Below are 22,196 nucleotides of genomic sequence, written 5' to 3' on the forward strand. Positions count from 1 at the left end.
AAGATAGAAAAGAGAGCAGCAGGTCCAATGACGAGGACAGCTCAGGTAGTGCATGAGCAGGCCGGAGGTGGAACAACACAGGAGACAGCTTGCGGAACGGAGCAGAAGTAGCATCAATACGGAATGCAAGCTGCTGCAGCACCACACGATGAGGCAATAGTATTCAACCTAAGATGATGGTCCTGGAAAAACTACGAAAGGAAGGCTAAGACAACCCTATCCGAGACTGCAGTACACCTACACAGAGCTAGTAAAAACCGGAAGGATCGCCAGGAACTTCATACTGCCACAGAAATGAAGCACGCAGGTGCGAGACTAACAAAGAATCCACCTGCATACCATACAAATGATGAGAGACCATATGTCAGAAACGCCATACGCGAAGACTCGAGGAGAAGAACGAACCAGCCTTGTACCGGGCTGGACCAATCTGCTGAAAGAGGCGGAGCCGCGGGGAAGACCCCTCGAGTTTGGAAACCAAACAAGCAACACCTGAAATCAAGCCTGGGCCGGCCACCAAGGAGCCAGAAGGGCAACTCTCCTCTGGTAAGTCTCCAAGCGAGCCAGGACCTGGAGCAACAGCTGAACCGAGGGAAAGAAGTATGAGTAACCCCACCTCACCCAGTCCTGCCCGAAGGCCTTGTAGTTGGGGAAGGACACCACGCATACCGGGAGATGCCTCAACCACGCCGACACAAAGAGAGCCACGTCTGGGGGCCTGAAAATATGGCAGAGCTAACTGAACGAGTCTGCATCGACCATCCATTCCGTGGAAAGGGGGAATGAACCGGGGCAGGCCGTCCACCAGGACATTGGACACCCCACCCTCCCCTGAACGTGAACTGTCAGGAGAGCCAAACCCTGAGAACTCAGCAGACGAGTCACCCGAAGCGACCAGCCTCAAAGAGCCAAGGACCACATCAAACCCCTGCTGTTCAGGCAATGAACCACTGAGGAACAGTCCGAATGGAGTCGGATCATCGATCCGCGAGCGACCTCCACACAGCTGCGAACTCCAACACCGTGCTGTGAGCTCGACGGAGGGACAGAGCCCACCGTCTCTAGCCGGCCTGGTGAGCACTGGTCACAAAGTCGCTGCCCAGAGACGATGCGTCCGTGAACATATCGAGTAAGGGATCGGGTAGACGCCAAGGCACTAAATCTCAAAAAATCCAAAGAGGAAGCCGGCGAGGAAACCGCCGACGCAAGGTCCCCCGGAGGCCGAACCCAACGATCGCGAGAGAGGCAGAAGGGATGTCCCTAAAAGAACCAGAACAGCCGATGAAGCCAAACCAGACTCGGTGGGTTGACCATCAAGGCAAAGTTCAGGCTCCCGCACAAACCTCTCGAGCAACCATCACATGGCCTGGGAGCCTCCTAGAAACAGACGAAGGCGGGACCGCAGTCGAAACAGAACTTCAGGAGGAAGAGACAAAGGAAGCAGTCCGAGCATCCCACACAAGAACGAACCTGAGAGGGAACCTGATGGGACCTCCAGTTCACCAGGAACCCGAACCCGACGAGCTGGGAAAGAACCAAATCCCTGGCAAGCAGAGACACGAACCAGCTGGGAGCCCACACCAGTCAGTCGTCGAGGTAGGTCAGCACCCACACATTTAAAAGATGCAGATGGGCCACCCCGACCCATAAGGCGTGTAAACGTGAGGTGCCAGATTCAAGTCAAATAAAAGGCAACGAAAGTGGTAACCTAGATGCCACACAACAATACCGAGCCAGTTTCTGAAACCTGAATGAATCAAGACGTGCCAATAAGCATCCTTGAGGTCCACAGACACCATCCAAGCGCCTGGCTCCAACAGAAGATGGACCTGGGACAGAGTAGTCATCTGAAAGAAGGGGCAATAAACCCATGGGGTCAGACAGGACAGGTCCAGAATGAACCCGAGGGCCACGCAGTCCAGTTTCGGAACTGGAAACAGGTGGGAAACCCACCTGAGGGACAAGGTCATTTCGACCACGTTCAAGCGAACCCATTTTGAGATAACCTAACAGAGTGCAGGAGAAGAGGCCTGCCCCGCCAACCCCAAACCTCCCGAAGGAGGAAGGGCCACCCAACGCCAAAGACGGCTTCATTATCGAGGTGTAATCCGGGTCTCGCAGGAGGTAAGCTGCAAGGGCCTCCCACACCTTCGTCGGTGGGATACGGGAAGCCAAAAGCCTCTGGAAGAACTAGAGGGAACTCGGAACCGAACCCAGGGAGGAGTCAAACAAAATCGTACAGGGAGGCGGAGAGGAAAACCTCTCCCCCTGTAACAACAAGCCCTGTGCCAAGGGTACCAACACCCAAGAAGGGTCAATTGGGGCCCAAGCCCCCCCCCCCAAGTCAACCCCTTCCCAGCCCTGGAATCCTCCACGTCGGGACCCAGGGCCGAGCCGTCCTCCAAACCCTCTGCTTCTGGAGAAAAAACAGAGTCCACCAGAAAAGCAGGGATGAAGAGGGGCCCGCTGGTGCGACCCAAAAGCTCCGGCAGGAGGAACAGGCTCGAATGCCTCCACTGCCGATCTGGAAAGGGCAATCCCTGAAGCCACCCGAGTCTCACTACCAGTATAATCCAAGCGGGGCAGCTGCAGGGCATCCGGAAAGGCAACCAACCTTGCACATTGCTGCAACTTAAACCTCACATGCAAAACTAAAGCTGTCTGGTGGGCAGTATACTGAGTATACAGTATACTGAGGCCCAGAATAGCCCAAATATCAGTCTCAGTGGACTGGGTGAATGGAGTACGAGCAAAGAACACTACTCGCAGGACTCCGGGTCGAAGGTGTCACTGACCCCAACAGGTAGCATGGCGGAGGCAGACTGTGAGTGTCACCCTGAGACAAGAGGACAGAGCAACCTTCAAATTTGCACAAGGCGAGGTGGGACTCAAGAGGTCTCCTCCATCGGACCACTGAGCCCCGATGGGGGTTTCCAGAACCCTTAGGCTGACTGCTAAGGGAAGCCCAGGCGAGGTACTGCTAACCAGTTATCCCAGAGCTACCAAGCAAACAAACTAAAAGCTGAACCCCTGCGACGTGTGGAAGCACGGGGACCTAGTGGAGGACCTCCAAAATCCTACAAGTGGTCCTACCACCACGCAAGGCAGATCCCCATCAGGCAAATCAAAACAAAACAAAAGACCCCCACAAAAGCACAACGTCTCCAGGTGAATAGAACCAGTCGTTATGCGTATATAAAACAGCTGCACAGTACCTCGCACCCCAGCTAGCGACAAAACTACCTCCTACCCAAGGGCTAAAGAAGGAAGAACCACCTCAGCTGAACCCCAAGGGCGGGCAATCATCGAGCAGCAATAGAACCACGCAGAGGTAGTTCCCGAACGGCTCAAGGAAGATAACCCTAAGCCACAGGGGCAGTACTTACAGGGCAGCTAGGGAAGGTAGTCCAAGGTGCATGCAGCCCCAGTACTCTTGTGTTACTCCTGGCTCACACACCACCAACATAGAGCAACAACACCGCTAAGCAGCACTGCGCAAAGAGTGGAGACCAGAGCAATCGACGGTCATCAAAACAACAGCCTCTTGAACTGAGATGAGTTGCTGGCGTGTAGGTCTGGGACCCCTCTTTCCCCTCCCGGGAAGGTGGGGGGGGGGGAGGTTGCACAGACAGATGCGCGGCGGTTGTGGTGACGTGTTTCTTTTTTTCCTTGTTTTTAATTGGGAGTTCTGTTTGCTAGTTCGACTTTCGGTTTGCAATTTTTGCCCAGCAGTAGTTTGTTTGGGAATTCCTACCTTTCTGGGTGCCTGACCTGGTAGATAGCAGACAAAGACTGCTTCCAATTACACGGGGGTGTCTTTAGGCCATTGCTCCTCATGCCTCTCTTGAGGGGGGCCAGGTTCTGGCTCTGGTCCCCGGTACGCTTTGAACTCCTTCGACTGACTGTTACCACAGTCTAATATACAGTATACACCCAGTATACAGTATACAGCCCAGTATAGCTCCGGGGAGCTGAAGGGGCTCTCCACAGAAAAACAGTTATATTAATATTTAAGCTATATATATTACTGTAAACTCTTTTGGAGTCAATATGCCAAATAAAGGCTTCATGGGTATTTTAACAAATGTTTAATTTATTGTAAAAATAGTTTGAGGGGCAATGTTCAATCTTAATTTAATAGGAAGCCAAATTTTATTATTATACAGCCCATCTTCCTTTTTATGTAGTATTTATAGTAACGATGAGGACCATAGCACATATACCAACGAACAACGCAATTCAAAAGTAGGAATCAGCACTATCGATTTGGACAAACTGGAAAACTATTTTCTACTTATGTCGCAAAGATAAACTAAACTAGCCTAACTACACGATATCTGAGGCCTAATATAGAACATGTGTGTGCCATACTAGGCCTAAGAATATTTAAGTTTTTTTAGCTTCATTTTTTCTGACACTATAGATTGAATAGTACAAAGTTCTATCTAATTGCTTAGAATGGCAACCTTGGTACTATGGTGCACATAGTTACATAAACTACTATCAAAACAGGAGAATGGGTTGTATTATACACACGTGTTAAAGGTGTCAAGATAATCCAGTAAGTGTTCTCAAAACATCATGCACAAGCTATTCCTTACCTGCAGCCTAATAATAAATGGACAGATGGAAAACATTTGCATTTCTCAATTGCCATCATCATTTACAATACTGTACACACACTAAATGTATGAGACTAGGAATAACAAAGAAAAAATACATGAATGCTTTGGCCAGGCTGACATGCTATACAGGGAGAGGGAGAGACGGGGGAGGGGGATTTACTTTGAAACTTACCTGTGGGATCAGACGGGTAACCGAGACCTGCCTGTGGGATCAGAGGGGTAACTGAGACCTGCCTGTGTGATCAGAGGGGTAACTGAGACCTGCCTGTGTGATCAGAGGGGTAACTGAGACCTGCCTGTGTGATCAGAGGGGTAACTGAGACCTGCCTGTAGGATCAGAGGGGTAACTGAGACCTGCCTGTGTGATCAGAGGGGTAACTGAGACCTGCCTGTGGGATCAGAGGGGTAACTGAGACCTGCCTGTGTGATCAGAGGGGTAACTGAGACCTGCCTGTGTGATCAGAGGGGTAACTGAGACCTGCCTGTAGGATCAGAGGGGTAACTGAGACCTGCCTGTGGGATCAGAGGGGTAACTGAGACCTGCCTATAGGATCAGAGGGGTAACTGAGACCTGCCTGTGGGATCAGAGGGGTAACTGAGACCTGCCTGTGGGATCAGAGGGGTAACTGAAACCTGCCTGTGGGATCAGAGGGGTAACCGAGACCTGCCTGTGGGATCAGAGGGGTAACTGAGACCTGCCTGTGGGATCAGAGGGGTAACTGAGACCTGCCTGTGGGATCAGAGGGGTAACTGAGACCTGCCTGTGGGATCACAGGGCTGTCAAGTGATTTCAAAATCACTTGAAAATTAGGAGGAATTTAGAAAAATTACCTCGAGCACTAAGCTGCATGGTGAAAGGAAGTGATGGAGAGAAACGAATAACCACGAGACTTGCCAGCATGGAGCAGCCTGTCCTCCCAAGGTTTTCCAACATCAGGAAAATGGTCAATTTAAAGTGTCCTGTCCTAACCTACCAGAGGATCCAAAACAGAAAACGGGACAGTACATCACTTTTGCGAGCTGCTTCCATTTTCTAGTACAACAATTTTGGGCTTTTGTAATGCATACGAGCGAAAGGCGATGTTCTTTGTAAGAGGACAGATTGCTGGAGAGGAAGAGGAATACAGGTGATGTTAACTATCTTGCTGCATCCATGCAGCATATTCCTCCTCAATCACAAGAGACACATGTGCACATGCCATGTACAAGGGACTATGTACAACTACAAGTACAAGGGACTATGTACAACTACAAGTACAAGGGACTATGTACTACTACAAGTACAAGGGACTATGTACAACTAGCCAACATCAGTGGCAACAAAGAAAGTGAAGAAGCAATTAGAGGAAATGAGAGACACGAGCCAAAACTTGGCAAAATTTATCCAAGGACCAAATGGAGGCAGTCAAAGAGCCAAGATCACCACTAGCAACACTTTACACCTCAGCAAAGGGAAGATTCCAGAGCAATTGAAGATAACAAACATTATACCTATACAGTATTAAAAAGAAAAAAAACAGGCAACAGTCACATGCATTCCTGCAGAGTACTAGTGAGGATTTTCAGGAGTCATGTACCAGGATTGTAACTGGATGAGACCCTGGGAGTTCTATTCCCAGGGCCAGGCTTGATTTTTGACAACTTGGTCCAACAGGCTATTACTTGGAACGGCCCGCAGGCCCACATATCCACCACAGCCCAGTTGGTCCAGCACTTCTTGCAGAGAAGTGTCCAGTTTTTTCTTGAAGATTTCCACTTTTGTTCTGGCAATATTTCTTATGCAGTACTTGCCAGGAGGACGTTGAACAACCGTGGACCTCTAATGTTCATACAGTGTTCTGCGAGTGTGCCTATGGCACCGCTACTCTTGACTGGTTCTATTCTGCATTTTCTTCCATATCATTCACTCTAGTATGTTGTTATTTTACAGTGTAAATTTGGGATGTGGCCCTCCAGTATATTCCATGTATATACATGAATCATCTGGTGTTCAACTCTTGTCTCTGAACACCAATATAGTTTCAGAGAAAGTAAGTCTTACTAAATGAACCTATTAGTGTGTTATGACATAGCAACAGCAATGAAGCAGGACAGCAAAGGCTCGGAAGACTGTTTTCCTGGATTGTCAGAAGGCCTATGATAGTCCCACACAAACTAGTGTATCAAGCAGGGATGACAGGGAGGGTTATCTTGAGATGATTTCGGGGCTTTAGTGTCCTCGCGGCCCGGTCCTCGACCAGGCCTCCACCCCCATGAAGCAGCCCGTGACAGCTGACTAACACCCAGGTACCTATTTTACTGCTAGGTAACAGGGGCATAGGGGTGAAAGAAACTCTGCCCATTGTTTCTCGCCGGCGCCTGGGATCGAACCCAGGACCACAGGATCACAAGTCCAGTGTGCTGTCCGCTCGGCTGACCGGCTCCCCACAAATGGGTGCACAAATGGATTACAGAATACCTCTCAGATGGGGAAAATAAAGGGTAATGGTTAAGGAAGAGGCCTCAGAGTGGAGGGCAGTCACAACTGGAACACCACAAGGAATCAGTACTGTGTGTACTATTTCTGCTCTATGAAAATGACATAATTGAAGAAGTTAATACATTTACACCAATTTTCGTGGATGATGCAAAATTTATATAGAGGACCAGAATATAAAAGGATTTTTAAAAGATGCAAGATGACCGGGATAAGCTTCAGAGATGGTTAGAAGAATGGTTACTTGACATCAACCTTGATAAATGCAAGGCAATGAGAAATAGGAAGGGAGAAAGAAGACCCATTAGATAATACAAAATAAAAGGATGACAACTTCTTGGAACAGCAAAAAGACAAAACACCCTGAAACTTTATATAAACCAATGGTCTATCTTGAGGTTATCTTGAGATGATTTCGGGGCTTTAGTGTCCCCGCGGCCTGGTCCTCGACCAGGCCTCCACCCCCAGGAAGCAGCCCGTGACAGCTGACCTGACAGCTGACCCAGGTACCTATTTTACTGCTAGGTAACAGGGGCATAGGGTGAAAGAAACTCTGCCCATTGTTTCTCGCTGGTGCCTGGGGTCAAACCCAGGACCACAGGATCACAAGTCCAGCGTGCTGTCCACTCGGCCGACCGGCTCCACCCTGGTCTGGTACCAGGAACTCACAAAGATAGGGCACCTCTATCATTATCAGCATATTCAAAAATGTCAAATAAAAATAAAATTTAGGGAACCTAGATAAGCAGGCCTTCAGAATAGGGTAGATGACAGGTGATGCACATTCTGGGGTGTGCAGATCCAGAGAGGAACGTCATCTTAAACACAGTCCAAAAGACTGACCGATTTATCAGTTATATATAAGCTGCCATAACAATGAGGTCGGTGTAACCAAATAAAATAAACATTCATTTAATCTTTGGGTTAAGCTTACGAATCTCAGCTTGCTTAAAATGAACAGTCAAGCTGCAGGGAAGAGAGCTCTTCTGTACGATCAGCTCACAACGTTTATCTGTAGAGAATGTAACTCTCTTGGCCAAAAAAGGTGGCCAGGAAAGGACTTATATAACTCACACCTGACCATCCTTCAGTGAAGAGGCATGCAATCCCTCCCTTTGAAAGATTACACACTTAGCACATAAAAGTGAATACTTACGCATCATCAGGGGTTAGTTGAATAGGCTCATCTGTAAATTCTGGTGGGAAGTTTGCCAGATCACGCTCAGAGTCTAGCCTGGGGCGATATGGCGGGGGAACCTGACGCTGCTCCAACTGTAACAACAACAAAGCAAACATACACAACCACTAATTCTCACACACACACAACCTCACAGTTTTGTGCAAGACACCAATTTTGAAAGCAATTTTCAGCACATAATACAGTACTAAGCAGAGGCAGCCTAGTAACTGTAGACTACTGTATAGTAGCAAAATGCCGCCTTTATATACGAGAGAACTCTGACATAACTATGTATATGAGGAGGCATGTATGTAACCAACCATAAGCTAAGCCCGGTGACACAAGGCATCCTATCACCATCTAGCAGCAAAATACAATGGGAGCCACTTTGCATTACAAAATTATCTGAAACAAATTAGTGATAAGCTAGCTTTACGCCATATACTTCAGCATGTCTGTAAGAAAGAGAAATTAAGACACCATACACTAACCAAAATAAAAACACAATTTTTAGAAGAATACTATGAAGCAGACAGGGGCTGCTATGACATCAACAAGAGCTACCCATTGAAAAATAGGTATTGCTGGAAAATAAGTAAACAAAATTAAGGCATTTAGTATTAGCTTTACACCAAGTTTATACTGGGTTTAATCCATGTAGATGAGACGAGGGTGGGGGTAAAACTTTGATGAGCATGCTGCGTTTTAGTTGACTCTCAAACTTACAATAAGTAAGGCATTTCTCTAAAGGTTCAGAGATATTTCCTCCTTCCACATCAGGTAATTATCTCATTACTGTATTATCACTTTCTTCAACACTTCCGCAATCCCAACATGAAAAGCCAGTAGAGATACAAGCCGTATCTATCACACACTATCAATATCAACAATCTTCAAACAAATTTATATTAAGTAATGAATGTACGGTATAACCATCAGTGGATTGTGCTTCAAGGACTACATACCAGTTAACAAATTAGAAAAAACTTTCTAGATTGCAACAACATTAATTTTTATATCTATACAGCCAAAATACTATGCAATTTTTTTTTATAAATGCCTGAACAGCAGAAAACTGCTTGAATAAAACAACTAGTTCCAGACATCTTCCACTGTATCTGATATTTATTTTTGCCACAGTTAGTGTGTTTGTGAACAATCGAAGTCCCTCAGATGAGCCCTGAGTTGGTCATTATAGCCCACCAAGGACTCTTATCCACTCTAAGCTCTCGTCGACCATCTTCCCCCACCATAATAAATCTTACAAATGAACTTGCCAAGAAAAGTAGGGAAGGAGGAGAGTCCGAGTCTCACTTAAGCCACCACAGAGGGACCAGCCCGGAGTCCGAGTCTCACTTAAGCCACCAGAGGGACCAGCCCGGAGTCCGAGTCTCACTTAAGCCATCACAGAGGGACCAGCGGGCTACCAGACGAAAGAGAAAACAATACCCTCAATACTGCTTGCAAGTGATAATTAGCAAGACAACGAGAGTCAATTATTGCTCCGATAATTACCCATTAAGGAACTAAGCTATTCCTATCAAAGTGGTCAGGACTGAATCCCAAAAGAACCGAATTCTTGGAAATCAGTCCATCAAGCGGACCATAACTGGGAAAGTTAGTCCTTTCTCATGGCGGGATTGAAATGGGGATCAACGATACATTTTAAAACCCTTCCTTGATCCTTTTAATTTTTTTTTTAATTTTGATAAACTAGAAGAGTAATGCGTAAAATTTACAAATATGAAATGAGTACTGTATTTCCAAAATGAGGCCTAAATGACAGCCATTTTGAAATGTTGTCTTCTTGAAGGAAAATCAAGGCATTCAACTTGTTACATATATTTTTCCAAGTTTCATTATATTAATTTTGTATTATTTGGAATTTAACTTTAATTTACTAAAATTAAATATTAATGCTTTCTGGTGTCTTCAATTACACATTTCATTTCAAATAAATATTTCACACATTTAAGGCAAGGACCAAGGGCCAAGTTAGTCATGGTTCCTTTCTTCCAAAAGAATCGTGATCAGGACCATCAGCCCATTTTGAGACAAGGACCTGGACCACTGGTCCATTTTGAGACAAGGACCTGGACTATTGGTCCATTTTGAGGCAAGGACCTGGATGAGGACTGTTGGTCCAATTTGAGGCAAGGACCTGGACTGGGATTATCAGTCCATATTGAGAGACAGGTGTCCACCTTTGCCCCTCCCACCACCCGCCATCAGTGACGGAAGTGGCTGGTGCGAGGAGACTTTATACAGGTGTATGCTGTATACCTACGTCTCCATTTCCAGGTTTCTGTTCAATTTCTATACTAGTGGAAACATTTATTAGCTATCCAGTTGTCAAGTTTCTACCAATTAAAATTGCTTGATGGTCAGAATTATAGATGGACCCCCGCATGATCCTCCAGCATAAAGGCTGGATACAACTTCTTCATAAACAGTACCTAGTTCCCAAAAACAGCATTTTTAAAAGCCATGTCCATCACTGCCTGCCACCTTTACAGTGTTAGAGGAGCTGGAAACTTTATGCATAGCATCCACAATTTTTTCCTTGGCTCTGTGGTGACATTTTTTTTTAGCTAGTTTTTTCTACTGACTTTTTTTCACAAAATGTTCAGGAGTCACATTTTACAGTTTGCTTTACAGTGTGTATAACCGTTGTATTCATCACTATGACAATGAAAGGTTGATGCACAAATGACAGATTTAAGAGGCATTATTTGCATTTGTTTATTTCACATGGATTGCCCGACACTTTAAAAACATTTCTAATCAAAAGAAATCAGCATGAAAACATGCTAAAGATTCAGCCACAAGATGCAGCATGTAGTATTAATGATAATTATGTAAGATCACACAGGAACATTTACAAGATTAATATGTTAAGATTTTCTGAAGTTATGAGTGTGGTTTCAAGACAGGAAGACAACAGCAAGCAGGTTAACTCCTCATCTGTAAGACTTACTCAAGCTAAATAAGGGATAGAAGGAAGGCAAAACAGTTGTTTAGGCAAGAGCACAGCCACCAGAGTCGCTAATTAAATAGCACTCGGCACTAGTGTACAAACTACACTCCATTTCCAGCACTGCATATCAAGCTTGAAAAGCAGTTCAACATTAGATTGTGAATGTGTCCAACTAGTGTACTAGAGCAAACTAGCATGTACACTACTTTAAATTTGTACCAGTTGACTGACAGTTCAGAGGCGGGACCAAAGAGTCAAAGCTCAACCCCCCGCAAGCACAACTAGGTGAGTATTTGACACCCGCACAATCATTCTCCTGCCCTCTGACACCCTCCTGCCAGCCTGGTCACGAGCACAACCCAGGGTGTGGGTGGGAGCAGGGATGGGAAAAGCTCGGTGTTGGACTTACTGATCATCTGCAGTAAACTGTACAGGTTCAGCTGTAAACTGAGGATCAAAGTTTTCGAGATCTCTCTCTCCATCTACACGTGGCTTGAATGGTGGCAGGATCTGTTTTCTGTCCAGCTGAAAATAACCATTCCACTGGTTGAAAAAACTAATAACAAATTATTTAAGTGAAGAAGCATTTGTCAGCAGCAGCAGCAGCAGCATTTGTGAGCTGTTGCTGACAAATGTAGTCAGCAGCAGCTAACATTTAGAGGAACAACATTCTAAAATAATTAAAATTAAGTTAATACAAAGTCAACAAATTAAGCAATTTGACTACACTGTATATATAATTGTCTGCCTGATAAAATACAAAACATCCCCATGAAAGTGAAATTCATTGATGCAAAAATATAAATATTTTGAGAAACTAGAAATGCACTAGAGTGCTTTGCAATACAAAACAATAGCAGCAGCAAGAATAACAACATTAGGAAAACAACAAGGGACACAAGTGAAGAGCCACGACAGAAACACTTTCAAGCAACTACATCAACTGTACTTTTGTTAAACAGTATTATCATGGGACTTAATGTACTTCTCCAAGTTGACCCTTCCAGGATGGGTTCAGCATTAGCAGTACAACCTGTCCTCTTAAAAAGAACGTCGCTTTTGGCCGTTTGCCCGTATGGCCGAATATGGACGTAATTTGAAAATGAAAAAAAAAATGAAAATAAAGTTGGGATTTTTTTTTCAACAACAGTAAGTCAAGGGTCCTCTGATAGGTTAGGTGGGCAGGAAATTCTTATAAAGTTTCAAAACGGTATGAAAAACGTTAATGGAAAGTTGCCTCTTCTAAGCTTGCCGAGTCAGCGGGACGACTCAAACAAAAAACGGGACAGTACGTCACTTTTGTGAGTCGATTTAATTTCAAATTACGTCCAAATTTGGCCATAGCGCGCATACCAGCCAAAAGTGACGTTATTTTTAAGAGGACAGGTTGAGCAGTACACCAAAGTTTCTCATCCTGATTCCTTATAACTTTGTATTCTTATAAAGTCAAACATCAAATATCATTCTTTCCACTATCACTATTACGTGGTACATCATATCTCTGACTTTTATAACGATGTGTATTCTTCACTTCCATACAGAAAAATGACTGTACCTTTCTGTATACCACAGGCATTATCAAGCTTAATCCTTAACCCTTAGACCGTGCCTATTACAGCGAATTTTGGGGGCATAACAGCGAAAAATATTCAAATTATGTAAAAACTTAAAAATGTTAAACAAATCTCCAACTTATTGGCTTCAGTGTCGTGAGACTTTCATAAAAATATTTTCAGAAATTGATTTCAGACGAAATTTTGAAAAATAAGAAAGTTTTATTGATAAGAAGAACAGCTTCTAATAACTGGAACTGAAGGATTATGCAGTAATAAAGAAATGCAAGCACCTGTCTGATGCTCAAAGAAGAAGAAGAATAGTAGTAAGAAGTACCCGAAGCTGCTCGAAACGCTTTGCGTAATAGTGGCTTTAGGCATTGTATGTACTAGCTCTATCTATAAATTCATCAATATTTGTATCACCCCTTGTATGTATGTACTTTACCTGAATAAACATTTGAATTTGAATTTGAAAGTGTCCACAAAGTGGATATGCAGTTGGTGCCTTTATACCATTGTCGAGTAATACATAATAACACAAAACACGATGAATAACTATGTTAACATGATTTATTTTGTTATATATATCATATAAATACATCGCCCAATGTTAATATGTGTTACAGTACTTCATCAATGTCCCAGAAATATTTTTTTTTAGGGGAATGTTCTTTTTTTAAAGATTTTAGTTATTTTCTCCTCCTTTGTTTATTATCTGATTTTGTTTTAACCTTTACATCCTGGAGAATGTATACATTTTCACAATTATCTGAAGATAGTATGAAATTGGTCAACAAATAAATCAGTCACAACTCTCAGAACTTTGGACTGGATTTTTTTGGACTGTTTTTTTCACAGAGTTCAAACTCTATTGTCTTTGTTTCTTTAGGTTGTTTTGATGATTAGGGACCAGATTAGGGCTTTTTGACTTGTATAAAGGATACCCTAAATATTTCCCCTAAATCACTATAATTATTATAATTATTATATTTTGTTTTTTTGGGGGTTATTTTTTCTTGACTTCAACACATATTAACCTACAAGCAGGCGATGAGTCACAATAACGTGGCTGAAGTATGTTGACCAGACCACACACTAGAAATTGAAGGGACGATGACGTTTCGGTCCGTCCTGGACCATTCTCAAGTCGATTGTCACAATCGACTTGAGAATGGTCCAGGACGGACCGAAACGTCGTCGTCCCTTCAATTTCTAGTGTGTGGTCTGGTCAACAATTAACCTACAACTTTCACATATTTGAGTACGAATACCAAACAATGTTTATTACAACATACACGTAAATTCATGAATTAGAACTGCCTTATTCATTGTCGATAATTTCAACTTCAATTATATCTATACCTGGAGTTTCAACTTCAGTATCCAAAAACCTAGTGTCTGACAGATTCTCACCATTTTTACATATAGTATGCACAGCTGTCTGTTCTACAATCCCTACAGATTTGATTTTTCATAAACTCTAAACATTTGGAGTTATAAATTTTTGTTGTCTAAATTTGCGCATATTTCAAATGCCATCTTCTTGAGATGATTGATTTTGATTGATTGATATAGACAATTTTTTGTTACAGTAAACTATACTGAAAACCTATATTCTAAATATATATAAAAAGTGAAGATCATATGCTATTCTGAGAGCATAATAACACCATATGAACAGTTGGTGATATTTTATGTTTGCAGCTGATTTCAAAATCTGAAGTTTTCAATATTCAATTTCATAATTATTTTTTATTTTCCTGTGTTTCAAGTTACACTGGTATCATTTAGACAAAGTTGGAGCATTTTCCTAGTAGATTATGCACAAAACATTTGAAAGATTTTCAGAAAATTTAAAAAACTGAGCTCAATGTCACACATCATATGACATTTTACGCAGTCTAAATCTTGAATTTCTCTCTTATTCCATATTGCTGTCTCATTCATGAGTCAAAGCTGAATAAAGGACTATATTCATGGTCAAACTACCTCAAGAACTCCCCCCCCCCCACCTCTCTTCCTGTCTTCATCCCACTTTGCCAAAAGCTTTATTTTTATTCATAAAAATGATGCTCATAATTTAACTAGCCTCAATTTTTTTTCACCAAGTCTTCACAGAATATTTACATTCTACACTGTCATTAACTCTTCCTACACCACCTTGCTTTTCATTTACTCTATGTTACTAAATCCTTCAAATTTTCTATCATTCTTTCAAACCCCTTTCTTAACTCACTCAAGCCCAAATGCCATATTATTTTCAGTCATCTTCACCACCAGAACTCTTGAACGAGATTAAGGAAGGGGAAAATTTTGTGACATTTACAAGCCATACAATGGTTCTGGAAGCATTTCAATGAGGGAATCTTGAGACGTCGCAGAGTCTCGAGACAAACAATTCACCTGCATCAGGAGTCTAACTGTTGAGATCATACAGACATTGGTGAGACATCAATAGTTATTTTAGGAGGAATTATGGCTGATCAGAACCTTACTATCTTCAGGTAAAGAGTTTTCTTCTACCGTATCTTTTCTTTTCACGAATGCTTGTGTCTACAGAAGATACTTAAGACTTATAATCTTGAGACCTACTCCATAGCTATTAATAGATGCAATCCTTCTGATATTCTAGTTTTCTGTTGAATGAAAGTGGCTTCAATCACCACTTCTTCCAGCTCATTCTACTTACTTACTATCTTCACAACAGTAAGAAGTGTCTCATATCTCCGACTCATTTGTGTTTTCAATCCACCTGTGCCTCTCTGCTTTAGTTTCCCTTACCTGGAAAAAATAAAGACTATCTCTGACCACTTCATCTACTCTCCTAGAGCTTATCATGACCTCGTGCCACTTTAGAATAAAGTGGTCCCTTGATTTTTGTCTTCACTGTATTTCCATGAACTGATGTTCTTGGCGATCCTCAAGGAACCTGGTAAGCAAGCTTCATACTTTCTCAAGGGCAAGATTCTTTGTTTTTCAGTCTAGATGTTAGATCTTGGAAATTGCAAGTTTCCTGCCATTATAATATTACTGTAATACTAATAATCATAATCATAATAATAATAGTAATATTAATAGAGAAAATTTGTAGGAGCAGTGACGATAGTTCGAACCTATGCAGTGGGTGTTCCCACACACACGCTTCTAGCGACTGGACCCCCGACATGGTATAAGGATTGCAACCTGGAGTTCTACTGAACCCACAAGGATTTCCTGAGGCTTCTACTGAAGCTGGACCAGGATTTTCACACAATCCCACCCCACTGCACTCTGGCTCTATCATCTAGGACTTGTTCTACCTCTGATGCTCCTCTTTCAATACACAGAGTAATTACACTAACGTGACTGCATATAATCTGTAGGATTTCACTAGAAGTGTGTGAGAACACCCACCGCATAGGTTAAAACCCTCATCACTGCTCCTACAGAGGTTCTCATTGATGCAGTCATGTTAATGTGATTACTCTGTTGTTATAATAATAATAATAATAATAATAATAATAATAATAATAATAATAATAATACAATATTATACCAGGATACAGTATTAAAATAAATTGCTAACAAAGACTTATCATAAGGATTACAGACAAAAAACCAGCGTTGAATGTAATGAAACGCCATTTTCTGGGTGAGACCCGGAGGCTCCCCGGAGCTTTACCGGCTGATATGCTAATGTCAGACTTTGGCATCAGTCATGTGTATGGAGTTCTAGGGCCTACCGGGGACCACGAGCCAGAACCTGGCCCCCTCAGAGAGGCAAGGGGAGCAATGGCCTATAGAAACCCCCGTGTGGTTGGAAGCATTCTATGTCTGCCATCGACCGGGTCAAGCATCCAGAAAGGTAAGCATTCCAAAACAAACCCCTATTCTGGTGAAAATTGCTACCTAAGCCGCACTAGTGAATAGAACTCTTCAACAGGAAACAAGGAAACTAGTATGACGTCATTCGTCACCGCGCCGCTGTCTGCGCAGCTCCCCCCTCCCCGGGAGGGGGAAGGGGGAGCCCCAGACCTCCCACGCCGGCTATCCACCCATCAGTTCTGAGGCTGGATGTCAAAACACGCGAAAAACACCGACCGAAGGGAGGGAGGGTTGCCGGGGAGCCTCCGGGTCTCACCCAGAAAATGGCGTTTCATTACATTCAACGCTGGTTTTCTGGGGGGAGCCCCGTCGGCTCCCCGGAGCTAACTACCCACAGAGGAAGGTCAAAGGGACAAAACCGGGAGGCAGACACCACGCACCCCCCAAGGAGGCGAGACAACCGGCAGCAAACGCCAACCCAAGGCGCCACAGCCCCGAAAATCCCGGGAACAACACGAGAACCACGAGCAGCAAGGCCCCTGCACGAACACCAAAAATCCATGCCCGAAAGACTGCAAGGCCACGTCGCCCAGACGGCAGCGAGAGCAGCGAAGCCACGAACGCCACAGGCATGAGGGAAGAACACAGGCAGCTTAGCCACAAGAACACGGCTGACCACCCGGGACACCATCACCCGCGAACCGGGAAGAACAGAACCGGATCAACGCAAAACGCGCTCCGGACCCAGGCACTACCAACCGAGGAGAAGACAGAGCACGCTGACCAGAGACCAGGATGGTGCAAGCGGCGCACGAACAGGCCGGAGCTGAAATGACGCACAAGACAGCTGACTAACGGTGCAGAAGCAACACCAAGACCGAAAGCAAGCTGAAGCGGCTCCGCCTGCGCCGCACGAAAAGAGGCGACAGTATGTGGCAAGACGACGGCCCCCAACCCCCACTAGAAAACCAAGCCGAGAGTAAACCAAGCTAACAAGAGGAACCACCTAAGAAGGGACAGGAAAAGGAAGGACCGCCAAAATACCCCATACTGCCGCCAAGAGAAGCACGCAGGTGGGACACCTACCACGAAGCCACCCGACCACCAACCGGAGGCGAGACCACGAGGCAGAACATAAGCAGCCCCGACAAGGCCCCCCCGAGCCCAGGAAAAAGGCGGAGCCGCGAGAAGATCTTGGGCGCGACCACCGAAACCCAGGCGGCACAAGGAGATGGAACGTCTGCCGAACAGAAAAACTCCCCGAAGCATGCAAGCCCGCCAGGAGTTCAGAAACGACGGGTCCGACGCGAGACATCGCAAGAACCCCCCCCCCAAAAAAAAAAAAAAAAAAAAACAACCGGCAGGGCAAGCTAGGAAAACCAAAGAAGGCGGAAGGGTCGCCGCCAGAACAGGACCCGAACCAAGGGGCACGAACAACTGCAACAGACCGAGACAAAGAAGCACATCACAGGACACAGGCTGACCAACGCCTAAGAACACACGCAGAATATCCCTGCTGCAGAGGAGGCAGGAAGAAAGAGCAGAAGCACAAAAAAAAAAAAAAAAAAACAGGAGAACAACCAGGGGTGGACAATCAGGCAGGGACAAAAACCCCACGCAATCCCCAGGCACAAAACGGCAGCAAAGTGCCACTCCACAACCGGACACAGGAACAAGGACACTCCACCGTGAAACACGGTACCAATGCACACATGCAGCAGCAGCAACAGGCACCACTGCAACATGCAACATGTAAATAGCAAACTCCCCTCTGCAAAGGCAGAGAACGGAGCAGGCAGACCCCAGACAGGGCCAACGGAGACACGACAGGGGCAGGACCCAAGGAACTTGTGGAAGGTGGCCCCAAGCCCCAAGGGCAGTACTTACAGGGCACCTAGGGAAGGGAACCCTAGGCGCATGCAGCCCGAGTACTGAAGAATCACTCCCGGCTCACGCACCACCTAGAAAACAGACACCACACTCTAGGTACAGTGCTGAACAACCACTGGAGCCGGAGTACATAACCATTGCCTATAGCATCAGCCGAAGAACTGATGGGTGGATAGCCGGCGTGGGAGGTCTGGGGCTCCCCCTTCCCCCTCCCGGGGAGGGGGGAGCTGCGCAGACAGCGGCGCGGTGACGTATGACGTCATACTAGTTTCCTTGTTTCCTGTTGAAGAGTTCTATTCACTAGTTCGGCTTAGGTAGCAATTTTCACCAGAATAGGGGTTTGTTTTGGAATGCTTACCTTTCTGGATGCTTGACCCGGACGATGGCAGACATAGAATGCTTCCAACCACACGGGGGTTTCTATAGGCCATTGCTCCCTTGCCTCTCTGAGGGGGCCAGGTTCTGGCTCGTGGTCCCCGGTAGGCCCTAGAACTCCATACACATGACTGATGCCAAAGTCTGACATTAGCATATCAGCCGGTAAAGCTCCGGGGAGCCGACGGGGCTCCCCCCAGAAATCAGAGGGGTTTATCACGTAAGAGATAGTATTACATCACAAATTTAAATGAACAATTTATGGAAACTTTTTTGGAAACAAAAATGATCCAGAAGCAGACTAGACAAATAAGTGTAAAAAACTGAGATTTCAAAAGACAAAACATTTCAAAGTGGAACTCATCTTGCATTTACACTAGGGGTTAGCTCTTATTATAGTAACCAAACAAAAAATTATGTTTATGTAATTATTACACACACACACACCTTCAGCTTTTTACTAAGATTAAATTTAAATAAGTATCTAGTAGTGTGGTAAATAGGAACTATAATGAGAGTAATCTCAATATAGTAAAGCCCATAGTGGACTTACCTGTGCCAGGTAAGTCCACTTGGGCTCACCATAGCCCGTGCTACTTGAAACTTTTTGCTTCCAGTAGCTGAATCTTAACCCTTAAACTGCGCAACACTTTATTTGAAGTATTGAGTAACTGACGCGAAAGTGCGCACCACTTCATATGACGTTTTGGAGTACCATGCAAGATTTAAAAGTCCCGCGGCTACATGGGGTTCATATCATCATCCTCAGAGCTCTTGTAAACAGACACCATTTTTTTTAAATTGTTGGTAATATTCCTGGGTTTGAGAGCCTCAGTACTGAGTGAGCCACCAAGGCTGGCACACGCAGCATGAGCTCACAGAACTGCTGTTCAGCTTGTGACCACAGCATCGCCTAAAAATGCCATAATATATATGTTCATGCTATTATTTAGCGATGATAGTATTACAGAAGACCACTGACTGTGATAAAAATGACCAGAATTCTGATAATAGCAGGATTGTTGTGATAATTTGCACAGTTCTGTGGGAGGAGTAATGCTGAGGGAGGGAGGACTGTAGCGTCCTCTGCCAAATCTGTGTAATTACCTAGGTGTAGTTACAGGATGAGAGCTATGCTCGTGGTGTCCCATCTTCCCAGCACTCTGTCATATAATGCTTTGAAATTACTGACGGTTTTGGCCTCCACCACCTTCTCACCTAACTTGTTCCAACCATCTACCACTCTGTTTACAAAAGTGAATTTTCTTATATTTCTCTGGCAGCTTTAATTCATTAGTTTAAATCTATGACCTCTTGTTCTTGAAGTTCCGGGTCTCAGGGATTCTTCCCTATCAATCGATTCTTCCCTATATTATCGATTCCTGTTACTATTTTGTACGTAGTGATCATATTGCCTCTTTTTCTTCTGTCTTCTAGTTTTGGCATATTTAATGCCTCTAACCTCTCCTTGTAGCTCTTGCCCTTCAGTTCTGGGAGCCACTTAGTAGCATGTCTGTGCACCTTTTCCAGTTTGTTGATGTGCTTCTTAAGATATGGGCACCACACAACCGTTGCATATTCCTGCTTCGGTTTAACAAAAGTTGTGAACAATTTCTTTAGTATTTCGCCACTCATGTATTTAAAAGCAATTCTGAAGTTAGAAAGTGTAGCATAGGCTCCTTGCACAATGTTCTTAATGTGGTTCTCAGGTGACAGTTTTCTATCTAGAACCAATGACTAACACCCAGTAAAATAGGTACCTGGGTGTTAGTCAGCCGTCACGGGCTGCTTCCTTGGGGTGGAGGCCTGATCGAGGACCGGGCCGCGGGGACACTAAAGCCCCGAAATCATCTCAAGATAACCTCAAGATAAGATAACCCCTAGATCCCTTTCTTTGTCAGAATTTTTTAAAGCTTTATCACATAATATATAGGTTGTGTGGGGTCCATGTTCTCCTATTCCACATTCCATAACATGGCATTTATTAACATTAAATTCCATTTGCTAAGTGGCGTTTCATATACTTATTTGGTCCAGATCTTTTTGAAGGGCATGACAATCATCTCGGTTTCTTATCTTCCCTATTATCTTAGCATCATCAGCAAACATGTTCATATAATTCTGTATTCCATCTGGTAGATCGTTTATGTAGACAATGAACATTACCAGTGCAAGAACTGAACCCTGTACTCACCTAAATGTGCTTGCCGGGGTTGAGCTTTGTCTCTTTGGTCCTGCCTCTCAACTGTCAATCAACTGGTGTACAGATTCCTGAGCCTACTGGGCGCTATCATATCTACATTTGAAACTGTGTATGGAGTCAGCCTCCACCACATCACTTTCTAGTGCATTCCATTTATTAACTACTCTGACCCTGAAAAAATTCTAACGTCTCTGTGGCTCATCTCGGTACTAAGTTTCCACCTGTAATTACCTAAGTGTTATTACCTAAGTGTAGTTACAGGATGAGAGCTACGCTCGTGGTGTCCCGTCTTCCCAGCACTCTTTGTCATATAACGCTTTGAAACTACTGGTACTGACGGTCTTGGCCTCCACCACCTTCTCACCTAACTTGTTCCAACCATCTACCACTCTGTTTGCGAAAGTGAATTTTCTTATATTTCTTCGGCATCTGTGTTTAGCTAGTTTATATCTATGACATCTTGTTCTTAAAGTTCCAGGTCTCAGGAAATCTTCCCTATCGATTTTATCAATTCCGGTTACTATTTTGTATGTAGTGATCATATCACCTCTTTTTCTTCTGTCTTCTAGTTTTGGCATATTTAATGCCTCTAACCTCTCCTCGTAGCTCTTGCCCTTCAGTTCTGGGAGCCACTTAGTAGCATGTCTGTGCACCTTTTCCAGTTTGTTGATGTGCTTCTTAAGATATGGGCATTTGTGACCTGTGTCCCCCTTGTTCATGTCCCACCCGTGTTGAAGAGTTTGTCTTTGTCCACCCTGTCAATTCCCCTGAAAATTTTGTAGGTGGTTATCATGTCTCCCCTTACTCCCCTGTGGTACTCCACTTGTGACATTCCTCCACTCCGTTACATTGCCTCTGATTACGACCCTCATTTTTCTATCAGTTAGGAAATTTTTCATCCATGTTAGAAGCTTACCTGTCACCCCCTCCAATATGTTCCCGTTTCCAGAACAACCTCTTATGTGGAACTCTGTCAAAAGGTGTGGCCACCTGTTACTGTCTGCACTTACAATACAAGCTTATTGGTTCACTATGGTAAACAGAAATGTAGATACTTGTATATAATACCTGGTTGATACCTAGTTGATGGGGTTCTGGGAGTTCTACTCC

General features: G+C 44.3%; 1 protein-coding gene across 8 annotated transcripts in view; it reads right to left on the reverse strand.

Annotated features, from left to right (window-relative positions):
• aPKC (protein kinase C iota type) overlaps nt 1-22,196 on the reverse strand; it is a 201,976-nt gene that overhangs the window by 17,498 nt on the left and 162,282 nt on the right. For 5 of the 8 annotated variants that reach the window (XR_011225899.1, XM_069318404.1, XM_069318406.1 and 2 more), the window contains one exon: nt 8,258-8,373. Coding sequence is in view for 6 of the 8 variants with exons in the window: in XM_069318404.1 (XP_069174505.1) it covers nt 8,258-8,373 (116 nt within the window). In the remaining 2 variants the exon portion in view is untranslated. Of the gene's footprint in view, nt 1-8,257; nt 8,374-11,667; nt 11,784-22,196 lie in introns of all 8 variants that reach the window. The other 3 variants (XM_069318405.1, XM_069318403.1, XR_011225900.1) reach the window with 2 other exon arrangements.

Source organism: Procambarus clarkii, chromosome 90 (genome assembly GCF_040958095.1).
Source record: "Procambarus clarkii isolate CNS0578487 chromosome 90, FALCON_Pclarkii_2.0, whole genome shotgun sequence".
Lineage (NCBI taxonomy): Eukaryota > Metazoa > Arthropoda > Malacostraca > Decapoda > Cambaridae > Procambarus > Procambarus clarkii.